Source organism: Lagopus leucura, unplaced genomic scaffold, assembly GCF_019238085.1.
Source record: "Lagopus leucura isolate 7727_CA_CO unplaced genomic scaffold, USGS_WTPT01 Super-Scaffold_100026, whole genome shotgun sequence".
NCBI classification, from domain to species: domain Eukaryota; kingdom Metazoa; phylum Chordata; class Aves; order Galliformes; family Phasianidae; genus Lagopus; species Lagopus leucura.
In genome coordinates this window covers 5498393-5520272 of record NW_024962277.1, presented here as the reverse complement: position 1 = coordinate 5520272, position 21880 = coordinate 5498393, and the positions used below count along the sequence as shown (strand labels likewise).

At 45.5% G+C, this 21880-nt stretch overlaps 1 protein-coding gene across 2 annotated transcripts in view; it reads right to left on the bottom strand.

Annotated features, from left to right (window-relative positions):
* The window catches only part of WNT7A (Wnt family member 7A), a 41565-nt gene extending 20977 nt beyond the window's left edge, over nt 1-20588 (bottom strand). For both annotated transcript variants that reach the window (XR_006180679.1, XM_042880313.1), the window contains exons 1-3: nt 20436-20588; nt 19464-19690; nt 9523-9794 (exon numbers count right to left, since the gene is read on the bottom strand). Coding sequence is in view for 1 of the 2 variants with exons in the window: in XM_042880313.1 (XP_042736247.1) it covers nt 9523-9794; nt 19464-19690; nt 20436-20506 (570 nt within the window). In the remaining variant the exon portion in view is untranslated. The remainder of the gene's footprint in view (nt 1-9522; nt 9795-19463; nt 19691-20435) is intronic.
* Between the last annotated feature and the right edge of the window lie 1292 nt (nt 20589-21880).

Here is a 21880-nt window from a genome sequence, read left to right as displayed (position 1 = left end):
CATACACAATTATAGGCTTTTTAGTTAGATTCCAGACCATGAGAGTTAACTGTTAGGTACACAGCAAACAATACTATGCAAGGAGTATTTCTCATCATTAAAAATAAATTAGTATCAGTTCTCTAAGCCAGTATATTTGGTAAATAGTGGATGATTTACCTTTCCATCAAGCTTTCCAGGTGATCTCAAAGTACTTCTACGCTAATGTCTCAGTATTTCCTTTGCAAAAACTAGCTTAACTTCTTAAAGAACTCCTTCAGCTCAGAAAGAAGCACCAGTTATCTTCATGTTTGGTTCACAGGGAGAAATCACTTTGAGTCAAAATATTTACATCATAAAATAACATACTGTTAATTACGATATTCTGGGATATCATAATTATGGTGGGAATAGCTCTTCCACAAGGAAGACTTTCAAATTATATACCTAAGAGTTTTCCCCCTCCAGTTGCAGTTGGGACAATAGATCCATGCTTCCATGTTTTCAAATAGCTCCCACTTATCAGAGATAAGATCCTACCAGCAGAGCCTATCTCTGTAGCTTAGCAGCTGCCAAGATTAGCACACCCGTGTCCAGGCCAAGAATTTTAACGTGGATCTTCTGGCCTGTTGTCAATTAAAATTTCCTCCAATGCAGAAGAACGTGGAATTTCCTAATTTTATTTACAATTCCCGGTGCAGTCTAAGTAAACCTCTCTGGCTTTCTGTCTTGCATACTAGATTTTTCTCTTTTTCATTCTAACAGATATTTTAGCAATAGCTGAAGCTTTTAGTTAACAAGTGAGTAATCACATATTAACAGAAATTCACTTTTAAAGAGCAATATGTTGAAGCACATTATTACCCTCAGTCAGCTCATCCTCCATACCAGTCATAGCTTTTGCTCTTTGCTAGTGGATCTGACTAGCTGTGTATTATTTATTGATGACTTAAAAACCAACATCCAGCAATACCATTAATTGTTCCCCTTAGTAAGCCACTTATTTTCTATTAATTGAGCTTTGACATCAACACTGATAACAGAGTGTTAACCAGTTGCTGTGCGTCTTTAGATCATAAGATCATAGAATGCTTGTAACAGCTTGTAAACACCAGCTTTACCCATTCTATAACAGAAACCATGGACATCTGTTACGCATTCAGTGTATTAATCAGATATTAATTTTATAAATATCCCTTTGTGGGGCACCTTCATATGAAGTGTAACTCCATTATACAGAATTTAAAAAAATATCTTAATGCTGTGGTGTTCTTTAGTAGAGTTATTTGGATCCATTATGTTCCAGAAAAAGTTAGAAGATTACACCATTTAGCCTAACCTTCCCCCAATAATAGCAATACAAACTTCTCAGACCAATTTCCTAAAAAAATGGAGCTTACGCATTTATTTGATGCCTGTCTCACTTCTGCTTTTCTGTCTACTTATACTCCACTGGAAACAGTTGAACATTTATAGTATTTTCCAAACCAAATACGAAAAGGATAGCGTGAAGCAACTTCCATAAAAATAAAAGATCACAGGGAGGAGAAAGATCCTGCAAAAGCTCCAGGTGGCAGTGTGCATGCTCTCACTGTTACACCCCGGGGGCAATCTGCAAAGAGTCTGCCATGGCTCATAGGACAAGCTTATGCAGGAAGATGTCTCCACTGCTTCACAGTTTATGTTTTCTTGATCTTTTCTTTTTTTAGCCAAGGTCTAAATCCAAGCCTTTTGGACAAATATTCTTGACTCCTTATTGAAATTCTTTACTTATGCATTAACTATTGTGCCATGTCAACAGGTAATTGTTTTACGACTGCAGGACTTATACACCCAAAGATAACAGTATGTTATGACTCAATTAAAATCTCATGTGTGAATAGTCCTGTAAGAGCACACATAGTTGTACTCATAACTGCACGTAGTCTTTCGTTTCTTATAAGACCTAATATGCTTATGCTATGTCCCTAGCAGGCCACCAGCTGACACTACAAAGACAGCCTATTGCCACAGCAACTAGCAGTAAACACTGGCTTAGATTTTATTTAGTTTGTGATTTCTGATGCTTTCATTCCGTCTGTCTCAGGGGACCAAATGCAGGCTATGTGGTACCGCTCACTTTTAAGTACCAGAAGGCTTGGGGTCATTTCAATAACCGGTCCTAACACAAATGAATACCAGTGCCTTTTGGCACTAATTGGCAATGCAGAGCAAAGCATCCTCTCTGCAATTACCTGAAACCCTCATCCTTTAATAGATTTGTGCTACACTTTTCCAGTACCAAACAGGCCTTGTTTGTGTCCTTGAACTAAAAGGCTGTTCTTCACTGAATCGATCATTTAATTGTTTACTTCAAAATACCTGGAAATTCCATTAAAGCAGAAGTCTATTTCATTTGTACAGCAAATTCTAGCAATTACTGCTTTGTGTGAGTCTTTCAGGGCTTTGTAATTTCAGAGTTTTCTGTCACCAACTGTCTAATATAGCACTTGGACCAAACCTTGGTTTAACTTCCACCTTTACCAAAACCTCTGCAATGCATTGTTCCAAATGTCTCCGTTTAGCCCAACCGTGAGTTCACATTGCTGAGTCATCGTGTCAAGGCTCTTGGGAATGTTTCTGAAGGTACTTTCAGCTCCAGAGAACTGGGTTATAAATGCAGAAGATCACAGTTTCTGTCCCTCTTGACCCAAAACGGTTTGCAGAAATTCAACAACACAAGCATGGGGTTGCATACTGAATGGCTGTACTTTGTTAGAATAATGAGACTGCACTATGTAAGATCTCCAACATCATTCAGTGCAAACCCTGCATAGTAGAAGCAGTGCCTGCTTGTGTACTAAGACTGTTCCTAGTTAACAGCCTAGTCTGGCCCCCGGTTTCTTGCTAACTTGGCCAGTAAGTTCTTCAGTTGTTTTTTAATGCCTCAAGTATGCAAACAGGAGTGTTTAGCTTCGTGCAAGTATATCAGTGTGAAGTGTGACAAATGTCACCTGGTGAACATGGAAGCAACCCAGCTCTGCTCATTCTGTATTTCTGGCATTTTTTCAACAACTTTGGCTTAAATCTAAGCATGGTCAGAGTTAAGGTTGATAGATGCTGTTCTCTCTGTCTTGTGATTTTTAGTACATGGCCAGCATAAGGCTTACGGTATTGATATCCAAACACAGCAAGAAATTTGCTTTGAAGTTCTCATGCTTTGTGACAACTATATTTATTTCAAATCAGTAATCTTAGTTTAAAGTCTCAATCAAAGGTGCTGAAATCTGTGGGAGTCTTTCAGGGCGACCTGAATAACCTATACTGCAACTAATTTTGCTATATTTTCTATTACGTTCCCCTCTGGGTTCTGAATGACAGGTGTACACACTGTGGGAAGTGTTGGTAACTGTCCAGACAGAAGGACTGAATTAAGTTAGAGAAGTCAAAAAATGTGAAACTCACCCAGTGGCTTTGCTGAGCAAATTAATTGTTCAAGCAAGCATCTGATTATTTCAGTTATAGAAGGTGGGTGATACTAAATCTGGAATTTGAGATCTTTGTTATTTATTAACAGACCCCGGCCCTCAGACCCAGCTATCTTTGTCGGCAGCATGGCAGATTGTCAGCTCTAGTAAGCACATACATGAAATGCATGTTTTGCTCATAATGCCAGAATCCTCTAAAATTGCGACTGCAGGCAAGTGATAGCATTCATCATTCCCTAATCTTCAGCGTAAATCAGGAATTCAGCTTTCAACCACATGAGATATAAGAGGGAGTTAAAAGCCAAAATACAAGGAGGACTATGTATCACAATTTCTGATTAGCTGGAAGTGGAGGACAAGTGGAATGAAAATTCATTCTTGTGGATTACAGTTTTTGTGTAGTCCAATTCCCTCTCATAATTTAGCCTAACATTAACATTCCCTTTATCTTCCCTCTGCGTTGTTGAGAAGATGCAGAGCTTGTCTGTCAAGTTTGGTCTTGTTTTAAGACTATTATTTAAAAAAAAATTTGGGAAGTTATAAAATAGAACTTTGATCCTTTCAAATACAACCACAATACTGTGAGAGTGCACAGCTGTGTATTGGGTTTTTCACACCTAGGAGGTTGCCCAGCAGTGTCTTCTTGTGAACTGCAAGCACTCAATGGGGATGGGACTTTTGGAACCATTCATCTTTGTCCTGTGCTCCCACCAATATTAATGAGAGTTTTCCCATTCAGTGCATTGGGGTTGGCCTTGCTGGAAATCCTGCTCCCCACAGCAACTGTATGGTGAAGAAATTGTCAGGAAGGACTTTGCTCTACTTAACTTTAACTCTACTTTCCTGATTTTGCTGAGCTGTGGTGCCAGGCTGTGGGGCAGGTGAGGGAGGAAGCTGTTAGGGGAGCTGGATGTAAAGGAGCAAGCATTTGAGTGTGCATTGCAGCCAGTCCTGGGCATGTTACACTCTGCTGAATCGGAACTTGGTAACAAGGCAAGGAAAGTTATTGCTGAACATCACTTTCCAACTTTCAGCCCCTCTAAATCAGGCATGTACCACAGCTGTGATTGTTTCAGCAGTAGATAGGATCCAACAATAAAGAGGAAAGTCATTAATCATTTCTGTATTTAAAGAGCATCCCTAATTCTAAAACCCAGAAGCTTCTGAATGCAAAAGTCAGGAACTTTTGTGTAGCCATGCCAAAAAAGAAAGTGAAAAACAACTGGAAAATAGTAAGTGCAATTGCAAGGGCACCGTTGAGTTCTGGGCGTCAAGAAACAGGCTGTGTTGCTGATGCTATAATATCACTTGATTGCTGGTGCCAGGACTATCAGGGCAGCCTCACCCAGTGCTGTTCTGCTCCAAGCTGGTCTCCTAGACTCTCTGGAGTCTATGGTAATTTTCAGCAGCTCCAGACACAAGCAAGTTTTATTCCGGTGTGTGTGTGCCATTAGACATGTTCTTTCTGATGGAGTTGTGAGGCAGTTGAATACAGAAATACATGGTTTGGTTACTACTAGCCAGCTGTGCTACGTGCAGAGATTGTTTGAGGCCAAAATCAGCTGCTGTGTACATGTGGAAAGTAATTATTGGCTTCACCGTGGGTCCGCTGTCCTCCTGGATGAGCGACGGTGCCCTGCTAACACTGCACTCAGCAGGCACTGAGCATCAGCAGGCTGGAGCCATTCCCAGGTACAGCCCAAGGCTGCAGGCTGCCATCCCTCGCTGCCTGCCCCTGGCCCATCACAGACAGGACCAGAGCCTGTGCGTGCACATCAAGGCCAAGGTCAGGCAGAGCTATTAAATCTCCAGAACATCGTGAAAATTATAAAGGCTAAATTGTTTGGTAGCCTATTAGTCTCTTTTCTGACAATGAGCTAGTGCTTATTACCTTTTAAAAGTTTCATCTGCAAGAATTAGCATTATTTGTTGTAGCAGGTTAGTTAAAGGAAAACATATTTGAATGAAGCAGAAGAAACCACCTCCTCTACAGGACAACTGAATCCTGGCAGTGGTGTGGTGAGGTCACACTGTGTGAGAACTGGAAGAGATTCAGCAAAGTTCAGTGGCTGCAGCCTCCTGCGGCCAGAGATGCTAGCAAAGGGCTGAGTGTCATAACTGTGAGCTTTACAGAATAGCTCAGAAAAACTCCCCAACTCCATGTTTTCCAAATGCTCATGTTTCACCTCAGCTTTATTACAGCCTTCCCTAAAGAATACAATACTAAACACTTCCTTTTGTTATGATCATTGCATGATCCACTTTAGAAATACCTCCTGGTTTCTGGTAGCTTTGCTTTGTATGTACAGTAACACTATTAGGCATGTTTGGCACTCCTATATGCTCTGGAGCTGAAAGAGAAAGCTGAGATGCTACTGATTCAGAGGATGGAGATGAGTTGCAAAGTTAGCACACCTATGTATGCCTCCAATGACAAACACGGAATAAAAATCCACCTTGATGTGCTCTTGAATTGCAAAAGCCTTCTAATGTAGCCTGTGGCCATGATTTATAACAGTGACTCATAATATTGCATTATACTTAACATGATGTAACGCTGATGCAAGATGCCATTTGTGGAATTTCAATGTCACAGAGAAAAAGAGAAGAGGGAGCAATCTGGTCATGTACCATGTCATGCTGTTGAAATGAAAATGATACGGCCAAAGTACGTAGAACATTTCAGCACCTGCTTTGCTATTTTAGCAAAATAACTGGGAGAATAACATTTTTATTTCCTGGAGCATAAACATCCCTCAGACATACATTATTGTGTTACTTACAGTAATTCAATTATGTTTGTACTTGAAAAGACAAATTTGCTAACAGACAATTCAGTCTTGCAATTATGACCCCTCACATGGAAGTTTACAGGGCAAATCAGGATTATGCCTTTAAATTAATTCAAGGCTTTATCTCTTTTTTCTGACCCAGCGGTTATGAATTCTCCTCTTGTTCTCCCTGTCCTGCTTACTTCTTCCTGCAGTGAATCAGCATTTCAGGAAATACTAATTCAAAGAGGAAAGACACCCTGGACTCTGATTCTGGAGGTCAGAAATAGCTGCTCTCCAATGGATTTGACAAATGAAGCAAGGCTTCTTGAGATACTTGGGGCCAGTTCTGTAGGGTGTATGCAACCCCTGGTTTGAACTCTGCCCCTTACCCTCTGAGTGGATGAGGAAGTTTGGAGCCCTGTGGATGTGCTACACAGCAGAGGCCAGCTGATTTGGGGAGAGACAAGAGAAATGGAGAGTCAGAGCCCTGTCTGGTTTCTAATAGTATGGAAAACTGTTAATTGCTTCACCCTGCAACAGAGGGAGGAAGCATGGGTGTTCATTCTGTAGGAACCAGTGGCACCAGTGAGACATCAGCCTTGGTAAAGCAAGACCGTAAGGTGGAAAGCCTTGAATGGAGGTCTTCAAAGAGACTGGATCACCTCTCCTGGTAGCTCTCTGTGAGTTTGCACCATGCAGCCCTACCTGTGCCTACCTGGCAAGCCCAGCAGTTATGCCACCTGCATCTAGTGGAAGTGGTCACAGCATTGAGCTTCATGGAGTTCAAGAAGTGTCTGGACAGAGCTCTCAGTCATATGGTCTGATTTTTGGGTAGCCCTGTGTAGAGACGGGAGTTGGACTCAGTGATCCTTACACGACTCTTCCAACTTGGGATATTTGATTCACAGGTTGGTCATGAGCACCCAGCAGAGTGAGGCACAGCACACAGTGCAGTTTCACACTGCAAGAGCAAAAATGTGGAAGAGGCTGACTTTTGAATACAGTAGCAGTGCCTATAGGTGAAGATAACAAATCAATGAGAACTGAACACCCAGTTTATTTTTGGAAGCCCAGTAGGTGCCAGTCTGTCTCCTAGGTGCATAAATACCATCAAAAACCTCGCCATGGGCAAGTAAAACTAGACAAGAATTTATAGCCCAGAGGAAAGCCACCGAGAATAGATTGTGTAGAGGCTGATAAGATCCGCATTGCTCCAAAAGAGAGAGTTCCACCTCAAAACAAGACAGTCTTTGTTGGGAAAGGGTTAGGTTGTGAGACCCAGCTTGCCAAATATCTGTAATGGCCTCTCTCTGCCAATTGTCTGTAAATACTGTGATCTCTCACATAAGTGAAAAGCCTGAAAGGAATCTCTCTAGCAAAAACATCATTTGTTCATTTTCCACAGGTTGGTGGAGTAACATGCCTCTTCTCAGCCATGTTACTCTTTCTTTTCCCTGAAGATTTCCAACAGAGATTTGTTCGAACAAAGATCAGTAATTTTGCTCTGTAAGGGATGCAGGAAGAAGCGTAGAAATATCTCTAGATCAGAACAGTTCCTGAGCCTGCTGGAGAAATGGCAGATCGCCAGAGATAGCACAGCCACTGTTCTCCCAGATAACAATGTGCAGAGCTGAATCTTCCAGGCATATACTTTTAGGAAAGCGAACTGTGCACACCTAGGTGAGAAGCAAGGAGTTCCTGTCTTCTGGGGAGGCTGCTGGATGCTTTGCCTTTGCACTGACCAGATCCTCCTTTGCCCTGATTCCATGCCTAGGTGACAACTGAGCCAAAAATACAATGAAGTAATGAAACCAACTTTTTTTTTTTTTGCTATATCTTTGGGCTTTACATCTGAAATAATCTTCAAAGACAGCAGCTCATTCCATTTGTATTTTGAATCATGGTGTGTCATTACTTGCAAATGTTTTACTGCAGTCTCCTACTGAATAAAAGCAGCCCTTTCAGGAGAGTAGCTCTCCCACTGAACTGAAGCTCTGCTAGTTCTGATTTTTGTGGATTTGTGCCTGTATGGCAGAGCAGTTTAGGTCTCGATGTTCCACTAGGCTCTTCCATATACATCTTTATTCCACCAGAAGCCAGGTAATATAGTCACTGAACCTCCAATCATTTGATTCATCAATATTAATGGTCAGCTGCTGATGCTTTGAAGTATCATGTTTGCACTAGAGAGCAAGACCGCAGCACTTGGGATACTGGGCAGTGTAAGAAACAGAATCATTAAGGTTGGAGAAGACCACTATGAACATCCAGTCCAACCATCAACCATCACCACCATGCCCACTAAACCACATCCCTCAGTGCCACATGTACATGTTTCTTAAAACTTCCAGGGACAGAGGACATAATCTGACCTATAAAACTACTACAGTCGTACTACATAAAAAAGGAAAGGTTCAGCTTCTGTTTGGGTTGGAAATGGCTTGTCTTCAATACCATCTGCTTCGCTCCAGCATATGTGGAGATGTTTCAGAGCCTACAGGTAATTACCACAACAAAAATAGTATCCACAAATGAATCGCTGTTCCTAACTTCCTTCTCCCATTTGCTTCTAAGTCACACTAAGATAATGCTAAAATGAGGATTAATGCACAGAACTGCAAGCAGCAGAGAAAGTAAAACAGAGCTAGGAAAGCAGGAAGCTGTGGAAGATGGGATTAACGAGATGGTCACTCCTGTGCAGGGCCAGGGCTGGATGGGTGCACACAGCAAGCGGCAAAGGCAGCCAGGCCAGGGCAGGCAGCTCCCAGAGCAGGCAGGGCACGTGTGTGTGGGGCTGCTTCGTTCTCACCTTCCCCAGTGCTGCTGCTGGGAGAGCTGCTGGCAGCAACCCCCTCCCAAAGCATGGGAAAGGGGCAGAATGCAGTGCAAAACAGTAACTGCATGTGTGTGACAGTGAGGCTGTGGCCGTTGTGCTCAAGTGTTTTTCTCTTTTAGAGGTAGTCCTCACACAAAGAGCAAGGTTTAAGCAATTGGGTTGAAAATGATCCCTTTTTAAATGAGTGAGAAGTTCATGTCTGAACCTGACGGGAATCCCATTCACCCACATAGTAGCAGGCGAGCTTTTTAGCGTAAGAACCATTTGACTTTCCAGTTAAAATGTCTGTTTGCTTTTTCTTTTTACAACTGCGAAGAGCAACATTCAGACAAATGGTTGGCAGACAGACGGCCCTACCATGCCGTGTCCCCTGCCCACTGCACGTGAGCTGGGCTCTGGAGCACACTGCAGCACATGGCGTGGTGCAGGACATGGCCGGGCCTTTCAGGGGTGCAGGAGGACCTACCTTGCGCCCAGCCTCGTTGTTGTGCAGGTTCATCAGTGTCCGCGCGTTCTGCTTAATCTCCCGGGCATCCACAAACACTTTGGCGAATCCTATTCCATATCTGATGTCAGCAGAGCAGCCGCCCCATTTCCATCCTTCCTCCTTGTGGTACTGTCCCTGTTTCTCTTTGTCACAGCCGCAGTCACTCAGGTTTCCCTGTGTGCAGGCAGCCGTGATGGCGTGGGCTACTCCAGCAGCAATGATGGCATAGGTGAACGCTGCTTCTCTGCTACCTGAAATGACAACAGTGCTGTAAGTGCATGGCACAGCATGGGGACATGAGTCAGAAGAGACAGGCAAGTTCCTGCAGTGCAAACATCAGATGGCTATTATTAGAGTGCTGCAAATCTGCACGCATAAGCAGGTCTCTGCTCTTCTAAGTATTGATTTCTGTGGATGTTCACTGTCTGAAATGGTAGTTCTCCTTAAGGCAGTAGGAGACAATGTATTATTCAGGCAACTTGTATGTGCATTTCCAAATGGAATTAGAAGTAGTCAAACTGAACTCTCCTTAGCAAAAAGGGAGGGAAATGCTGGAGCTCAAGAAGCAAATAAAAAAAAGAAAACAGGTGGAACTGGGGAGTGAAAATGCTACATCAACCATATCCAATTTTTTTAAAATCAACCTAGAAATATGACTGTGTTTATTATGGAACTTGTAGTCAGAATTAGAGACCGTGAAAGGATTCCTCAAAGTAAATCATAAAACGTTGAATTGTAACTGCAGAATTGGCAGGTGAGGCTTTCTAGAGTTAGTGGCGTTTTATGAACATCTGAACATGGAACAGAAACCCTTGGCTTTAAGTGTACTTGAGCAGTGCTCTGAGTGCCCCTGTGCAGCCACAAGCACAGACAGAAGCTGTGGCATCTTTCTCATCCTGTTCCACCTTTATCCATAGCGACATCCTCACTTTTTCAAGTAGAGCATAATGAAAAAGGCACTGGTAAACAGGGAGGGTACAACAAGTAGTTGCAATTTCTCTGCTCAGAAGGCCCTCCTCAAAGAGGCAATGCACTACACCAGGTTCCATTTCATGGGACTGCAAGAGTGAGACAGCATCAGAAAACGGTTCTGCGTTGAAATTTGCCTTCAAGCCTGTCTAGCTCCCAGAAGTCAGCAAATAGGATAGGTGTAGGCATAGTCCACTCTGAACCTCTCCTGTGATGCTGCTTTAGCATAACATGATTTTTGCTACCAAATGGGATCAGCATGAGAACATATGTTTTCTTGCCAATTTTAGATTATAAATACTAGCACTGGACTTCTAATTTCAGCAAAGGATCTCAGTTGGAAGCACTGCTTTAACAGGCTCCTTGCAGGCAGCTCTGTTACCCTGCAGACGCTGACAAAGGAGGTCCTGCTCCAGCCTGATCTCAGCACGTGCAGAGGTTGGAAGGCACAACCTCATCCATTCTGGACTCCCAAAGATGAACCAGTTTTGGAAGTGACCCGATACAATTTGTGGAAGCCATAACTTTGGGAAAATAATTGGACCCTTCTTTTTTTCTTTCTTCTTTATTTGTTCAGCCTAAGCCTGAAAAAATAAAGCCTGTGCATCTGTGCCTTAAATTTCATCTTAAAATTCAGTTAAAAATTCAAGATCATACTGTTAGCGTTGATATCAACACAACACTGAGATTCTCAGATTCTCTTGTATATATTTTAACTGTAGATAATGGTGACCGTCGCATCCAAAATACTGAATAGAAGGTAGAGCACTCATGTTTCAGGAGGATGAAGAAAGCTTGCGAAGCAGGAGATAAGGTGAAAATGTGTGCTTCTGCCAGGTTGTTGCTGGGGATGGGAGTAAAATACAGGATAAGGAAAGAGTAAAGGGAAAAGAACTGACAGCGGAGCACCACGCGCTGTGAGACGTTCAGCCCACATTGGCCAATGACCAGAACAAGCAAAACAGTTCTTCCCCAGTAAAAACAGACCCTAGTCAGTGGGCTGACAGCAACATCAAGGATTTCTCTCTTTTATGAAACTGAAAGGGTGCAGGAAAACCCTAATGCACAGTCACTGCCTTCTCTAACTTGATAGAAAGGTCAGACAGGAGCTGGAAAAGTATACAGTATGTTTTCAGCAATGAGATCAGGAAAGACCTTTTGGAGATAGTTTAAACAAAATGTTACTCGTTGGCATGAACAGCTACAACTGTCTCCTCAACAACTGCCTGACCCATGAGCTAGCACCACTCGGTGGAGGCCCAGGAATTAATTCATCTTGCAGTCAATTCCCACTAAATTCATCCTTAAACATCAACTTATTTTAACTCTGTGATTTAAAAATAAAAAAAAAGTAATTTTTAAATGCATGTAACAAACAGATCAAATGATTTTAGTGGGAGACAAATCATGTTCCCAGACACCATATCTATTTAAAGAGTCTTTATGGAGGATCAGCACAACTCGAGCTGCCAGAGGTTGGTTGGGGATCTTTCCCCCACCTGTGCTGTCAGCCCTGCAGAAATTGCTGAAAAACTACAGAAAGCAAGGGGGAAAAGAGGGCAACCACAGAGCCACCTGTGAGCAAGCCATCCTTCCTGCTTCCAGATGGCTCCACTTTCCTACTGCCTAGAATGAGCAAAGGCTAAGCACACACTCAAGCTGAACTCAGATGTGAGAAGCTTCAAAGAGGGGTCTGGCAGACTTTCAGAAGCTGTCCCATCCCTCCGAAGGCTGGTGATCCCTCAGAGCTTTCCAACCATGGCAGCACTGCCAGGCATAAGTGTGGCACTATTGGAAGTGATGCTGGAGCTCAGCTGGGGCTGGCTGGGACAGGGACAGGCACCCTGTGCCTGAGGCACCACTGCCACCCGTCAGCACTTGGCTGGCACAAACTGGGTGCTGACATCTGCCTGGCTCCATTCCTCATCCAGAGCAGTCTGAATGAGTGCTGCAGTGCTGGGCAAGCACAGAGGCTGTTCTTCACGTGTCGAACACAAATATCACCCTGCTCTTTCAGTCTTTTCTGGAATACACAATGTACATGTTGTGCCCACTGCAAATATATCCCCACTCCTCCACTGAACAGTGGGTTGCAGCAACTCTGTTGGTGGTAGCATGGCATCCATGACTTCCAGTGCTTCTGCAACTCCAATCCACAGTGCAAACCACCCTCCAAAGCACTGGAGTCTTGTCTTTATACCCCTCACTAGGTAGTATGGGACAACACCAAGCCCCTTAACCGAGACCTGCCCAGGCCACCATCACCACCAATCAGGTACCAGAAAGGAAAGCAAGAAGGGAATCTCAAATAAGTGAAAATGTAGACATTACCAGCACAGGTAACTCTCCTATCACTGAGCGTAATTATATACAACTCATGCATACCTTGGAGTATCAATCCTGCAACGCACACAAGTCACATCTTTGCTCTCATGTTTGTACGTTCGGCTGATCAGCAAAACCTGTGTATTGGTTCAAAGAGAAGTCTGCATTCTGGTATTAATTCAGCTAGCTTAATGTTTTTATATTTAATCTTCAATCTTCTTATTAAAGGGCTTCATTCATGAGGATTAAAAATGAGAAGCTGTTTTCAAAAAGAGGCAAAATAACTTGGTGGTGCATGGGAAACAGGGCCTAAGCCTGCAAGACGTGGGGCAGGCTTGACTTGCAGGAAGACAGCAAGTGCTCATCCATTGGGTACCTCTTCTGTGTGTTGCTAAACAGCTTGGCCCTGGTCATAAACTGACTGAGCTGTGAAATAAAAAAGACAAATTTCTATTTATCTCACTGGAAAACATGGGATGTATTTTCTGCTATTTAAAGCCAAAGGGTCAAAGAGGGAGTTATCTGCAGTGACATGAGCTGAAATATGATTGTGAAAATATAAAGATGGAAAATACAACGTACCTTGCCAATTATGTGCCATAGCTAACATTACTTCACCTCTCTCTATGAAGGTCATAATTCATAATGAGTAAAAACTAAGAGCAGAACTCATCCTCTGCCTGCTTTGGGGTGTGCCTCCTCCTTTCTTGATAGACGATGTATGGTCTTGGAGATTTGGTTGGTTTTTTTCACATCTTTTGTTAACCCAACATTTGTGAGCAAATAGTAGTTTAAAATCATTGAAATATCCCCTTCTTTTTTTTTTCTTCCTCCTTTTCTTAATGGCTCGAAGTTTTGAGCAGTTTGGCGCCCTTAAAATACTATCTTGAAAGAAAAGTGACAGATCCCTATAAATTGGCAGAACGTTCTCTGAAAAGATTAGTGCCTGTACTTTAAATAACTAGAGTTGCACTAAAAGACATTTCAGTCTTTGAGGGGGTAGTTGCTGCCCACTTTCACAGGCTGAAGTTTGGGTGATTCGTAGAGCGAAGGCAGCCCAGATATAGTATCTATTTTTGAAAATATGAGCTTTAAGCTCATAAAGTTACTGCTCATGGTACCTGCATTACCACAATCACAGCCAGGATCTTGGGGTTCAAACAGCAGTTTCCCCTTTTCAGACAGCTTTGATCCCTCCACACCACGACGCCCTTTCAGAAAAGCCCAGGTACTGACCCTGCAGGAGCAGAGTCTTCTGCCTTCCTAAGGAAATGTAATCTTTTTGTTTCTCTGAAACATGTACTCACAAGACACGTCTGAAGGCAGGTATGAAAACCTTCTGATGGGAATTCCAACTACAGTGACCTTGGGGCAATGTTTTATCTTACCGTGACAGTCCCTGCTTAGAAAGATTGACTTTTTGGCGTAGAGCAGCATGCTGGGGTTTGGATGCTTAGGCCATATTTCAGCCTGGCCTTTGTTTTGCCTGCAAATAACTGTTCACGTGCAAGATACTGACATTAGAAACTGGTTTCAGGGGTTGGAAACTTTGCACAGAAATGCAAATCCTGGTCCTACTTGATTAGGTAAAAAGGTTCCTGTTAATCACAATATTTATTTTCTGTATCTCTCAGAGCTTCTATGTATCTCAGGGTTAGCCACTGGTTCCGAATTTATCAAACTCTCTTCAAATATTGACCTCTTTGGATAGTGCAGCAGCACTACCTGGTGTCCCACAGGCTTGCATAGGGAATCTGTGCAATATGAAAACAGCAAGAATTTTCATGTTGATTTACCTGTGGTTGTCCCCTAGGAGTCTTATTTTGTAACTTAAAGAGTCAGAGAGTCTAAAACCTGACACAAGAGACTGTACCAGTACTTAAAATCAAGAAGCTCTACACAATGGCTGAGGATGGAACCACTTTTTGAACACACCTGTGCTTGGATCTTTTCAAAAGTTTCTCTATTTATAACAATAACAAAATTAGGTTTTAACCAGACCAGACCATAAAGGAGAATGAACAAGAACTTGTTCTTTTTGCACACTAGCAAAGGAGATGCTTCCTAACTAGCAGCTGCTGAGCAAGCTCATTGAAGTTTGGATTGTGGGATGGCTGCTAAAAGCAGACTGCATCAAGAAATGTTAACAGCCTCTCCAGCACTGATGTGCACATCTGGACATGTCTGCACTGACCCTTGAGCCAAGGCATTGCCCACAGTGCAGGCTGGTGCTGAGCTGGCCCAGAGTTTTAAAGCCAGTTTGTTCATGTGGAGCCTTCTTTTGAATTCAGCCTTACTGACATGAGCAATGTCAGATGGATAGAGGTATCAGGGGGTTATACTGAAAAGCTTTCCAATGCAAAAGAAACCAAAGAATCAATGGACTATACCAAGTCCAGGATGAATAACTGGTTGAAACCACATTTGCTGTAAGGTTCTTCAGGGACCACCACTGTATCTTCATCCCTTGGATGCCTCCTTTCAGCCTCTCCCATGCAGGGCTCATGACAGCTTCCACACCTTTCTTCTTGTAGATCTGCACTGACATGAGTTGTCACTTTATTCTGTCACTTTGCAGAGATGCAGTCAAACAGTTTGTATTGGAAAATTTTCATGAGTCTCACTGAATAGTGACAGCGATGTTCCATTATGACCAGAGGACATAGCTTTGACTTTTTTCCCTCTACATGCCATGAAAAGTACAGCCATCCTGAAGGAATTATTGAGATAGTTACTCCCTGCTTGTACCCTGGTGCATCACTGCCACAAATAGTGAAGCTCCTGCTGAGCACTTGGCAGCACGCTGCAGGATGGGCAGCCCTCAGCATAGCACCTGATCTTCCTGAGATCCGTCTGAGCCCAAAGCTGACGGCAGATTCTGTCAAAGGCATCTGGTTGCTCACGTACTCTGGATTTGAAGCATATTTTATCTGGGCAGGGGTAGTTGGGAGTTTTCTTATCTATCCTGCTTTAAAATCTTGGGTTTTGACTGTGGCTGTCTTTGGGAACAGAAGTGCTGACCGCTGTCACAAATGTACTCGGTTTCAAGTGTCTCCATAATTGAAACATTGCATCATCTCCGTGGTTATTTAAAAATTCTCTTTGTGACTTTACATTATTAATAAGATTTCTACAGAATTGTCTAGAAAAATTCCTTGTGTTAACCTTGATTGCAGTTTTACAATTTCCTGTTGTAACTGGACCAAGTCTGGAGTAAACTGATGTCACTTTTACTGCTCTTTCTCTTCATGTTATTGGCAGTATTGCCACCAGCTGTCGTGATAAGATATCCATGGTGTGTCAGTAGGGAAGAATCTCTCTTTTGAAGGACAAACCAGATAAAATGACACAAGAAACAGAGTGTATAGACTGTGTACTGGTTGGAAGCAGGCTATAATGAGTGGAGACGCTCTGTATGAAGTATGGATTAATTGAAGTGACGACTAACTAACTGTAACTGTACATCTAATTCATCACTAGAAGACAGATTAAATGTAAATTTGTTAAAATACACAGACACGTATGCTACAGAGAAGAAAAGGAAAATGTTGTTTGATGCTTTCTTTCTGCAGACTTCAAAGGGTTTCCCCAAGGCTAGAATCCCTGTTGCCATTTTAAAAATGGGAAAAGAGAAACAGAGAGGAGAGGAGGAGTGCTGAGGTCCCTCAGCCCATGGGGCCGAGCCACTGGAAGAAATCAGGCCTCTTGAATCACCCTGTAGCGTGACGGAGGGAACTTGAACCACCTGGGTACATTTGCATAGCATTCATAAACTAGATCACCCAGTAAAGGTGAAAGTAATGAAATCTGTTTTTGAAGAGATGTGGCTCGGTGTGCCATCAGAATCATAGGCTGGGAAATAGTTCACAGGAATATGCAGTATCCAAGGTAACTTATTTGCATGGAATAACACACACACAAATCCTATTAGCATAAGAGTTACTTAAGCACATCCTCCCAAATTGATATTAGAATTTGCTTCCTGCACGCGCTCAGCAGCGCAGCGGCAAGGAGAGCCACATCACTGTCATTCTGAAGTCATAGCCTAATCTTAGAGAGAGTGCATCAGTGCTGCTCTCGTCCCAGCACAGCTGCCCAGAAGAGCAAGTGGGATGAGGTCATGTGCCCCAATTCCATCGCCAGCAACAAGACAAAGGTACCTGTGCACCTCCAAGGTAACTGCTGCAAGGACGCAGCCGGCCGGGAAACACCGCCAGCCTCTGAATGCTACAGAAGGTGCTAATGCTTTAGTTGCTATTTGAGTGGTATTTTTTAACACACACAGTGTCAAAGGGCTGAGAAGCAAGAGCTGTTGCTACTAATCAAACTTATAAAATTATTATTTTTTTTTTTTTAAGAAGAGAAGGATGCAATATATTTGCATTAAGCGTGACCTGGCTTGTTCTTGTAGCTTCAAGTATGTCCCATAGCGTACGTGGCTCTCCACGTTGCACGTCTCTATCTCTTGTTTAGGGTAAGGCACAAGGGCCTCATCTCCCATGTGGGGGCATTTGGCTTTGTGGCACATAGGGGTTGCCCTTCTTAACCAGAATCAGATGTTAGCCTCCATTTCTGTGACCGGTAGCCCAGAGTACACCCCCACAGAGATCTTAAGAGAGAAAAATCTAGGGAGTGGATACTTTTTCCTTATAGCCGTAGAAAGTTGATTTGTGTCAGATATTGTAGGGCTCTACATATGCCAACAGATAAGGAGCAGAGGAACAAGGAGACAACCTGAGCAGTTCATGTAGTATTTCATGGAGTTAGAGGGCCCTAGGATTTGAAGCACCATGCATTATGTAAGATTCACCATTGCAGATCTCAAACCCTTTGTGACTTTTATTGAACGTTATTTTTAAAAGTAAATGCATAAGCTGTTTAAATTTGAAGTTTTGCTTATTCCTTAAATGAGTTTTATAATTTGGATGATGTTCAACACTTGACTCCATTCTGAAACCAGCGATGAATCTGCCCTATCCATCTTAGCATCGTAATGGATAGATAGAACATATTAAGAGTTATCACCTCAAAGACAGATCAAAGTCTACTTCCTTCAATATTGACTTTCTTTAAAAGGACCTAAATATAACCCACTAGCTAAATAATTCAGTTTTGGGAGGGGTGGAAGAACTGAGTGCCTGTTTATGCAACAGACCACAATAACTCCGCGCTTTTATGATTTGCTAGAGAAGAAACCCTTCTCACATTTTCTGCTTAAGGAAATGTTACTCTTAGACTAAATGAGCCCAAACCTGTCAGCCATCCAAATGGACTCTTCACCGACATAAGTGGCAAATACTTGCATGGATCACTGACAGGAACAGCTCAGCTCAAGGAACAGAAAGCATGAGCTAATCTGAATAAATGGTCCATTTTCAGATGTTTCACAATGTCGGGCAGTGTGGTTTTCACGTACCCTACTTGAGTCACTGTGTTTGACTATCACAGGTGTTGAAAGACCTGTAGCTCACACCGGACTTTAAAATTTAGTTTTGTTTTTTTTTCTCTTTGTGTTCCTTCCTTAAGTACCTCAAGGTATTGGAAAATATGCCTATCAATGTGCACACGTGATAAAATAGCGTTCAGTTAATGCCAAGCATTCTTGGGCTTTCCCAAGCAGAGTGGCAATACTGTCTCTTTGTAAGAATGCCAAGAATGGGGTTCTAGGGCCAGATCCTGCCATTTGTCCATATATGAAGGAATGGCGCCTGGAAGGCAGTCCAGTCTGGAGGGTTTCCCTGTATGCCAAAAGCCACAGCTGTTGTAGAACTCTTTGGGGTTCTCACAGAACATCCGTGTTATCCATCAGGCAAAGCGCTGCTTGACTGGCTCTGTGGTTTTTGTATCTACCTTCCAGATGGGGAGGAGGCAGAGAGACCTCAAGGCTGGAAACCACAGATCCCAGCTTCACCTTCTGGATGTGGAACGGCATACCGTGAGTGATCGACTTTCAGCTGTGGCCCTGAAAATGACTATACCTGTATTTGGAAAATACTTTTCCTCACTCTTTGTGCTTTAAGTGCTGCGGAATCAACAAATATTGAGTAAGCTGCTCTACCCTGTCCTGTGTTCTGCAGTATACGGCCGTGAGAGTTTTAGTCTCAGCTCTGTTTTCTCAGATACTCGTGTTTATCATTACCAGTGCTATTTTAGTTAAGAATTCTAATCTATTTTGTACTGTAGTAACAACTGCAAAAGATGGAAATGGGATCTTCTAACTGTTGATAGGAACAGTCCTGTTGCAAATGCCTTGACATCAAAGTGCAGCATAGCCACTTATTCCTGGTGGGAGTCACTATAGAGTCACTATTTCACACAGTAAAAATCTCTTATGATGAGACTGATTGCTGGAGCTCTGTCCTAACAGTTAGAAATCTCAGGCCAGAGTCGCCGCTGAGGGCTCTGCACCCCAGCAGTGCAATTCTAACTCCACGCAGCATTCAGTCTCAGACCTCTGCCTTTAACCAGAACCAAGCACCTTTTTCACGTGCTCAGGTACACAGACACAAGCAATGTGTGCAGGCTGCCTTCTCCCAACTCCCACAGCCATGCCCGTGCCCCCAGCGCGTGCCCTCTCAGTGCCACATGGATGGGGCCGGCCAACAGCTCGTAGAGAGGCAACGTACCCACTTTCAGCTCCTTCCCGAAGACGGTCCTCTCTCCCAGGGCAGAGCAGTTCCAGCGCCCGTTGCGAAACTGGAACTGGCACTCGTTGATGCCCATCTGGGACCCTTCCCCAATGACGATAATAGCGTCGGGCCTGCTCTGGCAGATCGCCCGCTGCCGGGGGGCGAGACCCGGGATCTTGTTGCAGATGATGCTGGCTCCCAGGGCCACCACAGAGGAAAAACCCCTGCAACGACAAAAGACCGAGGTGGCTGCGGGGAGGCTCTTCCCGGAGGCAGACGCGGCGCGGTGTCGCGGAGTCCGGCGCCGGCAGGTGCCCCCGGAAAGCCCCCGCCTTTCCCACCGCTGCTTCCCTCTCCCTCGCTCTCTCCCCGGCTAAAGCGGAGATAAGGAGCGCGTGGGCTCTTGCCAAAGCGGGACCCAACTTCCTCATTCGTAAATTCAAGCGCATGCAACAGCGTTGCGTGCCCGGGCCACGCACGGGCATCGGGCTGGGAGGGTTCTAACTCTCCAGTCGAACATTCAGAGGGAGGGGAAGAGCCCACGCTCCCTGCCCCGCGGCCGGGCGCACCTGGAGGGCAGCGCCGCGACCGGCTGCTGCCCCGAGCGTGCGGCGTTCCGTGCGTGGGAGCGGGACCGCCCCGAGCGCAGGTAGCGGCGGGTCGGGGGCGGCCGGGGCACCCCGCGCCGGGCACGGAAGGAACCGGGCCCCTCCGGGTCCCACCTGCTCCGCTCGGTGCCCGGCTGTCGCTTCGCCCCGTGCGAGCTGCGCCGCGAGGGTCGCTCGGAGGCGCGGGGGTTCTAACTATCTCTTACAAAATCATCGTGATCACCGCCACCGGGTTTTTTGAGACTTCCCGAGTTAAATAGTAACAGGTCTGGGCAGGTTAGGCTGAGAGCGAGAGGGAGCGCAATTGTTATAAAAGGCGGAAAAAAAAAAAAAAAAAAAAAAAAAAAAAAAAGTTACTTACCCGATCTTGATATACACAATCCCCAGGCTCAGGAAGATGTGGAAAATCCAGCGCCTTGTTTTCCTGTTCATATTCCTTGCTTGCCGTGTCTCAGCCCAACGAAATGATGCCCGCGAAATGATGCCCGCGGCGCTGCTGGGCCGGCTTCGCTCCCCGCTCCGGGCCGGGTCACGGCAGCGCGTCCGACCGGGGCAGCCCCCGCCGCGCCCCGCGCCGCCCGCCGCTGCCTGCCGGGGTCTGCCCGGGGCCGCCGAGCATGGCCCCGCGGGGCTCCGCTCTGCCCCTCTCGCCGCCTTTCCCTCGCTCCCGGATTTGTATGCCTGTCACACGCAGCGCTTTATTGCCGGCGATGTACGGGGCTGCGGGATCCTCCCGAGCGCCGGCGGCTCAGGGCTCTCCCCTCAGGTTCAATGTTAAGTATCTCCCCGTCTCTCTCTTTTTTTCTTTTCCTCCCTTTCTCTCTTCTTCAGCTACTTGGGCGTGTTCTCCAAAGGAGGGAGTTGTCCAGCCAGGGGGAAGAAAGGCGGGGGAGGTGGGAAGAAGGGTAACGAGAAATGGCAAACAGATCACCTGCTTGCCAGGAGGCTCACAGCGATCCTCCTCGGGCGGAGGGCACGGCTCCTCCGAAGGGCACGGCCCGGGGGAAGGCGACGGGGACGCGGCGGGGTGGCACCGGGGGGCGCCCCGTGGGCTGCCCCGGCGGTGCGCCCTGCTGGCCGCGGGGCGCCGGGCGGCATGGGGCCGCCGTGCCGGGCCCGCACCGCACCGCACCCGCTGCTGCTGCCGGCACGGGGCAGAAGCTCCAGCTGACCCGCGGCGGCCGCCCGCTCGGGAGCCGCTCAGCACCTCGGGCCGGTTTTATGCTCTTGCGGCAGCCCCACGCTCCTCCCCTCGTTCTGCCTCCACGCGCGTAACTCGCCGCTCCTCTCCCTCCCGGCTGCCTGGCCGAAGCGGAGAGGCGAGGGGCGAGTCCCGGACATCCCCGCACCGGGCGGCGGCCGCCCTCCGCCCGCAGAGGGCGAGAACGGTGCCCTTCGTCAACCGCGCGCCCCGTCCGTGCACCTGGAGCGCCTTTCCCACTTCGTCCGTCGGTTCCGCTGATGACAGCGATAGGGACAGCCCCGGCGGCGCGGCCGAGCGGGGAGCGCCGCGTGTCCGCGGGATGCCCCGGCCCCACGGGACGCGCACGGGGCGACCGAGAGGAGTATCGCCGCTCCTCGTTGCGGGAATTTGCGCGGATGTGGTGGCTATTTTATTATCCACTTAAAATATTTCTAACAGGGAGGTTACCTAAATGATAACAGGGGTGTGGTGCTGGAATTGTTCTGCTGATAGTGTTTTTCTGAAAACAAAACAAAACAAAAAGCAATAAAACGTGCCCGGGATCCGCGCTGGAAAGCCGCGCAGACACCTCCGCGGAGCGCCGGTCCCGGGGCGCCCCAAAA